Source organism: Paramisgurnus dabryanus, chromosome 3 (assembly GCF_030506205.2).
Source record: "Paramisgurnus dabryanus chromosome 3, PD_genome_1.1, whole genome shotgun sequence".
Taxonomy (NCBI): Eukaryota; Metazoa; Chordata; class Actinopteri; order Cypriniformes; family Cobitidae; genus Paramisgurnus; species Paramisgurnus dabryanus.
In genome coordinates this window covers 21,782,839-21,795,354 of record NC_133339.1, presented here as the reverse complement: position 1 = coordinate 21,795,354, position 12,516 = coordinate 21,782,839, and the positions used below count along the sequence as shown (strand labels likewise).

The window sequence follows — 12,516 nt, the reverse complement described above, 5'->3', positions numbered from 1 at the left end:
ACATTCAAAGTTTCTAAAATAAAACTCCTAATGCACCGCAATTGCAAATCCAACTGAAGTCTTTACATACATGCATTATTGATGAGGAACAAGCATGAGACGTCCAATCGTGACCTAAGCTTTGTTGCCGCCTAGTGGTAGGAGGCAAGCATTTACAGTACTGGGCATTTGAGTATTAAGCCTCCTACAATAATAACAAAGAGCACCAGTGATTGCCTGTATACAATAACTCTGCCTGGATATAAGTCTTGTGTGTCTACAGTCTAGTCCATATTCTATAATATGAAACCTGAGCTCTAGACGTGTTGCTTAAACAAATGAGTCAGGGAGGTTATGGAGGTATCAAACAAACAAACAGCAGCATTTCCCCAACTAAAACTCATCCATCAGCCACTGTCCCGCCAATCCCTCGCTCTAAAGAAAGGAGAAACGTACATTGATTGAGAAATGGAGAAAAAGAGAGCGATTGTAGTTCAGTGGAGTGGCTCAATATACTTGACGTCATTCGACTATTACAGTACATTTCGGATAAATGATTGGGTTCAGTCTGTACACACCAGCCCATCGAACTGTGGGCCTATTGAGGTAATGAAATATTTGAAAGTACAACACTGCACATTTCCTAAATTCTCTGAAAGCATACATGTTTTCAAAAAAATACACACAGACCAGATGTCCCGCTCACGCCTTCGTGAATTAGACACACCTGGTCTGCCTAACACAAACACCGAACAAAACGGACAAGACGACAATAAATTAAAAACAGAAAATAAATAAGATCCAACCAGAAAACTTGTGTATCTTCTCTGTTCACCCAATAAGAGAACTGGATACTGGTGTCAATCTTGTTTGGTCCTAAGAGGAGGGTGGGGCATCAGGTGGAAAAAGTCTTTGTAAACGACACAAACCTCTGAATCACAGATAAGGTATATGCTAAAAAAGCAAGTACAGGATACAAATCACCCATATACAGCATTCTAACTAATGCATTTGATCAAGGATCATTTGCACAGGGGATGCAATCCTCACTATAAAAATATGGAGAGGTAAGAACAGAATAAACTCTAAACTTAAAAAATGTACAAGCAAAGAAAAAAGCAGGGAATGCTAAAAATGTATGAGAGAGAACATAACAAAATGAGAAGACTTTTGGATCTTTTGGTTACCAAGATATTAAAAATAAAACCTAAGAACCCGCAAAAGAAACACAGTGATAAAAGTCTATAAACAGACAGTTCAGATACACACTGGCAGACTCAAGATGGCCGCGAGAGTGCGATGCAATAGGCCTGTGGACCATGTCATCTTATCATCTCATCTTTGACATGCCGTATTAAAATCATCGTCAGCAAAGTCTCGTCATTCGCATTTTTTCCAGATATCTGTATTGCACAACATCGATGTTTGCGCATTTAGTCAAAATTCTACCATCCATGAGATTTTTTTTTGTGGGAAATTCAATTTCCCATAATCCTCGATCACAAAGTCAGTATAAAAATGTTCTCAGCAGCATTAGAAGCATTATTAATCAGTATTGTGAAAATGAAACTGAAAAAGAAAGAAATCCCAGTGCTGAGAACTATTTATCCATCTTCAATCAGCTCCAGTACAAGCCGGTTCCTGCAATCCACATTTTCCAGAATCCTTTCCAATCCACCTTATCTCTCATCTCTCTTCTTTTCTTGATACTTTAGAGGAATGCCAGGCCGTAGATCTGATACAGAAAGACAAAAGAAAAGACTTGAGAAAGCTTTATAGGATGTGTCTGCTTAAAATATATGAATGTTGGGTGGAGGATCTTTAATGCTAATAAGATAATTTAACAAAAAGCGCAATAAAAGTTCATTACCCATTTAAATATTGCAAATCAATGCAAAAAATTTGAAATAAGTCTGCAGTTTCCACATGGGCCTAATTATATACAAGAAAATATCTTAAAGGGGTTATAGTGTGAAAATCTGACTTTTTCCATGTTTAAGTGCTAAAAGTGGGTCCCCAGTGCTTTGATCAACCTAGAAAATGTGAAAAATATCAACTCATTAACTTTGCTTGGGTAAGCCATTTTCTGCAAGCATGTAAAAAATTAGGTTGTTCAGATTTCGCCTGTTTTGTGAGGTAGGTAGAAAGGCAAATTACAATAATACCGCCCCTTTATCTGCACTATCCAACCACAGCACTGCCATTTAGTGCAGAGAGAAATAGAGAGAGAAAATAATAACTGACAACACAATTGAGTTTCAAATTATAAAAACCACCATCATTGCGATCAGTGTTTGCATTCATCTGCTCATTTGCATTTTAAAGGACACACCCAAAAACTCAGGCCTACAAAGTGGCAATTCTAACATGCTGTAATTAATTATCTATGGGGTAATTTGAGCTAAAACTTCACATACGCGCTCTGGGGACATCAAAGATTTATTTTAAACCTTACAAAAAAAATCTCATAATATAACCCCTATTAATAACCACTTCACGAGTTCGCATTAACATGTAATCGATAGGGAATGAGATAAAGCATATTTGGTGTGCTGTCCAAGGAGAGGGCTCCGAGCTCGGAATTTTAGCCCGAACCCAGAGTACTCCCCTCTCTTAAACTTTGATAAATGAATCTAGCTGAGAATGAGGTGATGGGGTGCTGCAAAAAATCTGTCACGGGCCAGAAGTGAGGGACTGCCATTTATAGGCACCTCTTTGCACTTATTGGTTGGATCACATGACCATGCTCCTCCCGAACTTAGTTAAATAAACTTCATATGGAACATCTTATGTAAAAGTAACATTTGAATGAATGTGCTCTTTGGGTTTTTTTAGAAACCCTTCTAGTTATACAGACCTAATGAAGGTTTTGAATGCGGCACTCTGGGGATTGATGCACAAAGGCACTCGTTTGCCTTGCTGGTGCTCTGTTATAAAACGATGGATGAGTTCTGAAACAACAAGAAAAAAATGGGTCATTAAAAGAGAAATATTTATTATCACGTTATAGAAAGGTGAAAGCGTTGAGGGCACACCTTTGCCCTGCCAAACGGAGTGCATGCTCTGCTCGTAGTTGTGGCTGAAAGGTCGATCTGCAGGCGGCTCAAAGTCCCGGGTATACACCCTACCGCTGGGCACGGAGTAACAGCACTTGCACATGCAGGTGTGGTACCTCAGACGACCCTCGTCCAGGTACGGGTGAGACAGAGCGTCACTGCCTGAGATACGCTTAGCCTGCACAAAACAACCCAATATAGGCAGAAACATGTAAAAATCTAAAGAAATATAATTTGCGCTTTTATAAGAAAACACAGACCCACCTAAATTATGCTAAATTAATTTTTAGCACCAGACACGGATTAACATTATAACATCACTATATTTTGATAAAGTCATACGTACCGGATCGAACACAAGCATGCGACACAAAAGATGAACAGCTTCATGTGTGGCCCCATCCGACAGCATGTACAAAACAGACAGTGATGGCTGAAGGAAGGAGGACACAAATGGAAAATTTAAACGCTGTCAATGAACAACCGTCAGAATTAATTGTGCTAAATAATACAGTTTTGGGAGATATGCAATTTTGTAGACAGCTTTACAATCGAATGTTATATTTTTTACTTCATGGATCAGATAAATTCATGGGTTCCAGGATTACTAAAAATGTCTTATATCTTACAAAAGAATACAGTCATCATAAAGAGCTATATTTTTGAGAAAACCTAAGTAGAGACCCATATTATATCAGTGGTTCTTAAACTTTGTCAAAGTGCGCCCTTCCCCTTGTATACGGTGCATCTCTTTGCGGCCCCCCACAGAAAATGGATGGCATAAGACATTCTAAAACTTACTAAAATTTGAATTAAACAAAACATAAAATTATACAACGTATTGCTGTCGGTTAGTAGCCTAATTTTTCTGAGGTTTAACAACACAGAATTAATGATAAATTAATGTATTTTATAAACCATCATAAAACTGGGGCCCCCTGGCACCATCTCGCAGCCCCCAGTTTGAGAACCACTGTTATAAATCTACAAAAAAATGCCTTTTTTACACTTCTATTCATTTCCATAACTTCTCCGTGCCTGGAAACCACATACCCAGGTTTCTATAAAAGCAATAGCCCTGTGAATATTTTACAAAAGGGTACAGAACTGGTTTGTGGGGTCCTCTTAAAATATGAGCTTGAGCTCCTTCACATGCAGACGACATGGCGGAGAGAGGAGGAGTTCCGAGAAGATCAGTGATCAGATCCAACTGAGAGAGAAAAAATGAGAAAATCAATACAATGCATAATAAAAAAATCTGCTCTAAAAATGATATTTTTATACATGCCAGTACCTGTTGTATGGGGCTCTGAGCCTGGAAAAGAATGCGACGACCCAGCAACTCTGCGAAAATGCAGCCTACAGACCAAACGTCTATAGCTGAAGTGTAATGCTGGCATCCCATCAGAACCTCAGGGGCACGGTAATACTGCGTCACCACCTCCTGGGTCATGTGCCGAGAAGGGTCTGGCTCCTCCACTCGTGCCAGACCGAAGTCGCAAATCTAAATGAGAAAGTTAACATTAATCTGCTTGTAGTTTTCAGTTATTTGATCAGGTACTCTTGTGGGCACATGTGGTACCTTGAGCAGACAGTTGCTGTTGACCAACAGGTTCCCTGGTTTTATGTCTCTGTGCAGAATACCTGCAGAGTGCAGGTACTTCAGCCCTGAAGCACAGAGAGAGGTAAAATTCATAAAGGATACAGACCGGGGAAGCAATCCTTAAAACTGGTGTCAAAATCAGCATATATTTTAACATTTACATTTTGTGCTCTGCTGCTAAAATTATGCATCACTTATGCACTGTGTTTTGGTATGGAAACAGTTTATGGTTATAAGTAGAAAACCAAAAACACCACGAAAAAGATGGACACAAGCACACGACTCCCAAAAAAAATCAAAAACTGTAAGCATAATTAAACTGCAGTGACTCACCCCTGAGTATCTGGTAGAGGAACACCTTAATGTGATCTGTGGTGAGAGGCTGAGGAGAAACGATGACTTTATGCAGGTCACTCTGCATGAGCTCTGTGATCACGTATCTATAACACGGCTTCAGTTAAGCTGATAACAGATCAATAAAACACATCTACAAACTCGACATTAACCACTTCTATTAAAAAAACATGATGAAATTTAAGGGGCGACTTGCGCATGATTTTTCCAAGTATCCAATTTTAGTGAACAGCATGATATACAAATACATATAAAATCAGCTATATATGATTATACAGTCATACTGTAAGCTTCAGAAACAATACAACTACTTTATCTTCTCATTTTCCTTATACAGATTATTTAAACAGCAGGATACATCTCTTCAAAGCAGTCGATTTGTGGAGGCTGGAGAATGTCAAGGGCAGACAGCACCTGTGCCAAAGCAAATGTCCCGCATTAAATCAAAACACAATATTGAAAGTACACCGTCTGTTAAACCCATCCCTTCAAAACCATCTTGACAATCATCTACACATGCATTTACATTACATTTACATTTTAGTCATTTAGCAGCGCTCCTGTCTAAAGTGATTTACAAATAAGACAGCATTGAACATTTTGTCAGAGGCACGAACAATAAATATCAGGGTACCCCCAGGATTGTCAAACCTAAATTCAAGGCCTTTTTAAGACCTTTTTAATACCACTTCAAATGAAATTTAATACCTACATCGCGCCCATTCGAGTAAAATAAATCATTTTAAATAACGTAATATAGCTCAAATAATTACTATTTACAAGTGTTTGAACATTCATGACAACATGCCTCTGAAAGGCTGAGTCCAAGGCCCAAACGGCCTAACCCTTATCTTTACCCAACAATCAAAACCAACAATCAAATAGATTTAATAGATTTAAATGTACATTTATTGTAAATTTGAAAATCCCTAAATCAGGGATGGGCAACTGGAGGGCCAGGGGCCACATGTGGCCCTCCTCTTTATCTTGTGCAGCCCGCCACGTTGTAATATGACCATTATGTCGGATAAGGTAATTTATGTTAAAACAATAGCCTTGTTTGATCCATGAAATAAGCTGCAAACCAAACAATAACACCAATTTTAAGGTTTAATTTTTTGCTGTTTAATATAGTTAAGATAATAACAACATCTAATACCACTCATCAGTAATGCTCTGAACAAGAACAATACTGACAAACAAAATTAACCATATTATGGCAAATGAAACAAAAACCCCTCAAACACAACAACAAATTAAAATGTAATGCTATTTTGACCATAAAAAGACAAGAGATCTGTTCACTGCACCAAACAAAAAACTGGACACAAGCTCATATATAGATATATTTCTGTCAATCTTTTCTGTTAATCTTTATACAGGACCATACTAAAGTTTTCTAATGCTAACTTAGTGTGACAATGTATGTAGTATGTATTGCAAGTTGATATTATCTAATTAAACAGTAAACAAAATATATAATAGCTTTCAAATTTGCGTTATTGTTGCAGCTTATTATTGCATGGATCACACAAGACTATTGTTTAACATATAAATGATCTTCTCCGACATAATGATCATATTAAAACGTGTCTTCTCTACCTAGATTTACTAGAGACGGATTGTGGAACAGAAGATTGTGTGTGTCACTGATTAAATCAAACAACCGATCACAGGTGCTTGGACACCCGTCATTGTCCCAAAGTCAACTTGATCGAGCAAGTGCGTGTTGTGTTACTGCAAGCGCATAGAGAAAGTCGAACGAGCGCTCATCCCACCCTTTACTTTATCATCCCAGCCTTTTTTCTTAACTTTTTACTTTGCTCGCGTGACTGCATTTGTGCGCTTTGAACAGAGGTGCGCTCTCGGGAGGACGTTTTTCAGCGCGCGAATAGTGTTCTGCGCGCTCGCTAAGATGCTGTTCCAAACATGGATAGTGTTCTGCGCTCGTATCTATCACTCGCGCGTGGTTTTCGTGCACGTGAGTTTTGTATCTGAATTAACAGCATATAAATCTATTGATCATTTGAAAAATTAAGACCTCCGTGAAAAATTCAAGACTTTGAGGTGAAATTCAATACCTTTTAAGGCCTTAATATGGGAAAATGAAATTCAATGCTTTTTCAAGACTTTTAAGACTCCGCGGGTACCCTGAAATATAGTCTACACAGCTGTTTACAAGTAGGAAATAATAGATATAGCTAGACAAAGATGAACAACATCAAAGATAAAATAAGGCTGCATAGTTAATTGAGATCAAGTTTCGTGTTGTTTCCATCCTAAAACTTACGTTGTCATGTTTGAAGAAACACAGCATCCGAAGTTCCCTGAAAACGCGCTTGCAGGAGACCAAGTTTTGGAAGACATTTGGCATTTTCTTTAGAGCCACCTTGCGTCCGTCTCGAGGATCTGTCACAGACCTACCAAAGCAATACAACAAAACAGAAATTTAACCTTAATTTTCCTTAAAACACTTCAATATATTAACTACAAAATTTCTTCCTTTAGTATTACAAAAAATAATACTATGGACTACATTATAATATAGACTATATTATATATATATTATACTATACCAGACTAGACTATTACAACCCCAAATCAGAAAAATTGGGACACTATAGAAAATGTGAGCAAAAATGGAATAGAATAATTTACAAATCTCATAAACGTATATTTTATTCATAATAGAAAATAGATAACATATCAAATATTGAAACTGAGACGTTTAAAAATTTCATGCCAAATATTGGCTCATTTTGGATTTCATGAGAGCTACATATTCCAAAAAAGTTGGGACAGGTGGCAATAAGAGGCCGGAAAAGTTAAATGTACATATAAGGAATAATTTGGAGGATGACCAATGTTTAGAAATAGGAATGTTGTCCCATTCTTGCCTAATACAGGTTTCTAGTTGCTCAACTGTCTCAGGGGCTAATCACACCAACCGCGCTTTAAATGCTTCGAAACGCAAGGCGCGACGCACTGCCTTTAAAAAAAAAAAAAAAAAGAGCAGTGCGACGCAGCTTTTTATATTGCTAAGCAACCACCGAGTCAGCTGTCTTGTCAATCAAATATTGAAGCGTGAGCGCCATTTTGCTGTTAACTGTCATTTTAGCAGAAACTTTAAAAAGAGGGCGCTTGCTCTGACCTTGTTTGAGGGTGAGAGGTGCACAAACACGCAGGAGAGAGTAAGCGAGTGTAGTCCGGTTCTTCAAAGCAACTGTAAACCTCCCTCACCACAACGTAAGGCCCGCCTCTCCCCTCATTCGATTGGACAATGGAAAGACGTGAATAACGTTGGGCGCTTCTCCGCTCTCAGGGTTCCTTCAAAGGCGCGTGCTGCGGCCGGCGGCAAAAACCGCAAGGCGCTCAGCGTGCATAAACAGCACGCAAAGGCTCCCTGCACATAGAATATCATTCAAAAAAGGCGCCTGCAACTGCCATAAACGCTTTTGGTGTGACTGGCCCCTTAGATCTTCTTTGTCACATCTTCCTCTTTATGATCCGTCAAATGTTTTCTATGGGTGAAAGATCTGGACTGCAGGCTGGCCATTTCAGTACCCGGATCCTTTGCATTGTCATGTTGAAAAACGCAAGGTCTTCCCTGAAAGTGACGACATCTGAATGGGAGCATATGTTGTTCTAGAACTTGGATAAACCTTTCAGCATTGATGGTGCCTTTCCAGATGTGTAAGCTGCCCATGCCACACGCACTCATGCAACCCCAATCATCAGAGATGCAGGCTTCTGAACGGAGCGCTAACTTGGGTCGTCCTTGTCCTCTTTAGTCCGGATTACATGGTGTCCCAGTTTTCCAAAAAGAACTTCAAATTTTGATTTGTCTGACAACAGAACAGTTTTCTACTTTGCCACAGTCCATTTTTAATGAGCCTTGGCCCAGAGAAAACGCCTGCGCTTCTGAATCATGTTTAGATATGGCTTCTTTTTTGATCTATAGAGTCTCAGCCGGCAACGGCGAATGGAACGGTGGATTGGGTTCACCAACAATGTTTTCCGGAAGTATTCCTGAGCCCATGTTGTGATTTCCATTACAGTAGCATTCCTATATGGTTTTCCGGCCTTGACCCTTACACACAGATTCTCTGAATCTTTGGATGATATTATGCACTGTAGATGAAGATGACTTCAGAAACTCAGAAAACTATTTTTCGCTGCAGCATTAGGGGAATTGGTGATTCTCTGCCCATCTTGACTTCTGAGAGACACTGGCACTCTGTGAGGCTCTTTTTATACACAGTCATGTTGCCAATTGACAAAAGTTGTAACTTCATCTTTAAGCTCTTCTTATGTATATTTACATTTTCTGGCCTCTTATTGCTACCTGTCCCAACTTTTTTGGAATGTGTAGCTCTCATCAAATCCAAAACGAGCCAATATTTGGCATGACATTTCAAAATGTCTCACTTTCAACATATGATATGTTATCTATATTATATTGTGAATAAAATATATGTTTATGAGATTTGTAAATTATTCCATTCCTTTTTACTCACAATTTCTGCAGTGTCCCAACTTTTTCTGATTTGGGATGTATTTATGCAAAAAAATTGTATGTCTGATCATTTAAACAAGGAATAAAGCCTGTCCTAGAACAGAGCGTGGGTTGACTTATATATTGAAGTTTAATACTAAGGGCTGGGAATTTGATAAACCCCTAAGCACAAGCATAACAAAAGTGATATGAGCATTTCCAAGTACTGACATCACACAAAACGATTTAGTAAAGCTAAACTGGTAGAGCAACCTGTTAGCTGTGCAAAAGATTGTAGGTTCAACTCTCATGTAACACACATGCTGATAAAAAATAAATGTATATCTTGAATGCACTGCAAGTCACTTAGGACAAAAGTGGTGGACAGGTGCACAAATGTATGTCACATATATACATTTATTGTAATTCGCCAAGTCATTGTCTTGAGACACGAATGCTGTACTTACCAGACCACGCCAAATGCACCATAACCGATAGGTCGATCAGGCTCCATTTCAGCCGGACTTGGAACCTCACTTGCTGGGTTACTGCGAGGTTGTGGGATGGCCGCCCCTCCACCTGCACTGCCTCCAAGAGATGCCGGGTGCCTGGGAGTCCCAGCGGGAGCGATGGGTCCAGTCGGATTTGGCGTCGCACTGAGTCCTGTCGAGGTAGTGCCGGTCGTGGTGTTGACACAAAAGTATTTATGGCCTAACTCTGATCCAGGGAACAAGTTACCACATACTGCTGGCCGACTGGATCCATGGAAAGCCATCCTATATTAAAATAAGAATTAGTGGTTTTAGGTTAAAGAAATGGTTCCACAGGTTAATTCATTAAGGCACACCAGTGTACCTTTAATGCAAATGCACGTTTTTAAATAGCTTATTAAATGTCTTAATTTAACAAAAGCCTTAATTTATGTCCAGTCTGTGCAACCAGCCCTGAACCTGTTTGTCTCTAGTTTTTAAGGGCTTGAAAGGACATAAGGGCAAGTAAAAAATATCTTTAAAGTTGGAACCGCCTATCATACAAGCTGAAACTAAAGATGTTCCCAATAAATTATAATGCCATAATGAATAAAAACACACAACAATGATGCAATACATCCGCAATGCAACAGTACAACTCTCTCAGTTACATTCCTAAATCAGATATGCCAGAGGTTTGTGTACTTAAATCATGTGATCAGTCTGTGCTCTGACAAAACATTTGTCTGGACACCCTTCAGAAAGCTGAAGCATTCTTGTCACATGTCTGTATGGGGTTCATCAGTATTAAACAGCAATTTTGTCCCTTATCTTTGTTCAGGCTGCTCTTTCCCCCATATCCAAGATACGAGCTACCATCCAATGAAACATCTCGTCACAAGCTTATTATTTACATTAAAATAAGCCGTCCACATAACACAATTCATCAGCATACATAGCATCACTCTCTGCTAATTTTAAAGTTGTTTTTTTTATCAATTTAAGTCATGTATTCTCTTGTAGCCAACGCGACCTTACCAGCTGTTACCTCGGGCTAGCTGGCTAACTACTCTGCACCGTGACCTATATATGATGTTTATGTTCACACACGATATTATTTAGACAGAACGTCGGGTATTAAATATAAACAGTCCTTTTCTAAGATAATACGATGAAGAAAAGTCAACGATAAATTGTGAAACCATATGTAAACACGCTAGAGATGTTTGTAAAGTTAGCTTTAGCACAGCAGCTAACCTCTCGGAGCTGATGGCTGAGGCGACGGAGCTTAAATTTGCATCGCGGACGCTGGCGGACCGCAGCGTTTTCCTGGCATTTTCAGTCTCTTTAAATCCTCCTGCTGCAGCTGAATCCAAACCTGGACCGTGTGTGGACGGGTTTCTCTCTTTGGTCTGGAAATCAGCTGTTGGAAGTAGCGGTAGTGAGAGAGAAGGAGGAGTTGAGAGAGGGGGATGGAGATGAGGCGAAAGAAAGAAGGGATGAGCGCGTGGGGGAGGGGAGGACCACCGGTGTAAACAATGCGATTTAACCGTTCACTGTCCTGTGTTAATACACACGTCAAGACACGTACAGCGTATAGACATTAAACTTAAAAAATTAAGTTGTTTTCATTTTAAAATGTCTAAATAAATTTATAAAAATTTAAATAGCATATAGCAAAATTAAAACGTCAAATACACGTGAAAATAATAATTAATTTCATAGCATTTATCGTAATTACTATGCAAGAATCTAGATAAATAGGTTAAACAGGTTGCAGATTTAATCTAAAATTAATTCACTGGGGATTAGGACCAAATATTTGTACTTTTATAATAATTTAAGGTAAATTCTAGTTGTTTACCAACACGGGTAATATATATATATATATATATATATATATATATATATATATATATATATATATATATATATATATTGTTGGAGGATAAAGTTTACATGTTTTAATGTTACATTTGTGACCCTGCCTGTAAAAAACCCGCTAAAGGTTTTTAAAGAATTTACTTTCCTACATAAAACCTTACATAACATTCAGTGAATATATATACATACATACATACATATATATATATATATATATATATATATATATATATATATATATATATATATATATATATATATATATATATATAACCTTGATATCTTTAATATTGACTGAATAAGGTCATGTCAGATTTTATAATTGAATTTTGAGACTTTAGCCTTGATTGCACAAACAGGGTCACATTTTTTAAAGGGGACATATCATAAAAATCTAACTTTTTACATGTTTAGTGCTATAATTGGGTCCCCAGTGCTTGTATCAACCTAGAAAATGTGAAAAAGAACAAACTGATAACTCAGTTTTGGTAAACCATTCTCTGCAAGCATGTGGAAAAAATTGGTCATTGAAATTTAGCTCCCCTTATGATGTCAGAAGGGGGTAATAACGCCACTTAATCTGCACTATCCAACCAGTGCAGAGATCAGCCCATTTGCATTTAAAAGGAAACACCCCAAACGGCACATTTTTGCCCACATATTTGCAATTTTAAC

The 12,516-nt window shown here is 38.3% G+C and overlaps 1 protein-coding gene across 1 annotated transcript; it reads right to left on the bottom strand.

Moving 5' to 3' along the window:
• Nucleotides 1-1,314: 1,314 nt before the first annotated feature.
• On the bottom strand, nucleotides 1,315-11,450 carry nlk1 (nemo-like kinase, type 1). The gene is made up of 12 exons (XM_065252694.2): nucleotides 11,215-11,450; nucleotides 9,955-10,263; nucleotides 7,283-7,412; nucleotides 5,351-5,406; nucleotides 4,972-5,078; nucleotides 4,618-4,703; nucleotides 4,330-4,539; nucleotides 4,144-4,245; nucleotides 3,382-3,468; nucleotides 3,015-3,213; nucleotides 2,837-2,930; nucleotides 1,315-1,714 (listed from the first exon to the last, which is right to left on the bottom strand). The coding sequence occupies exons 2-12, from the start codon at nucleotides 10,260-10,262 to the stop codon at nucleotides 1,666-1,668; spliced, it is 1,428 nt and encodes a 475-aa protein (XP_065108766.1). The 5' UTR covers nucleotide 10,263; nucleotides 11,215-11,450; the 3' UTR covers nucleotides 1,315-1,665.
• Nucleotides 11,451-12,516: the final 1,066 nt, after the last annotated feature.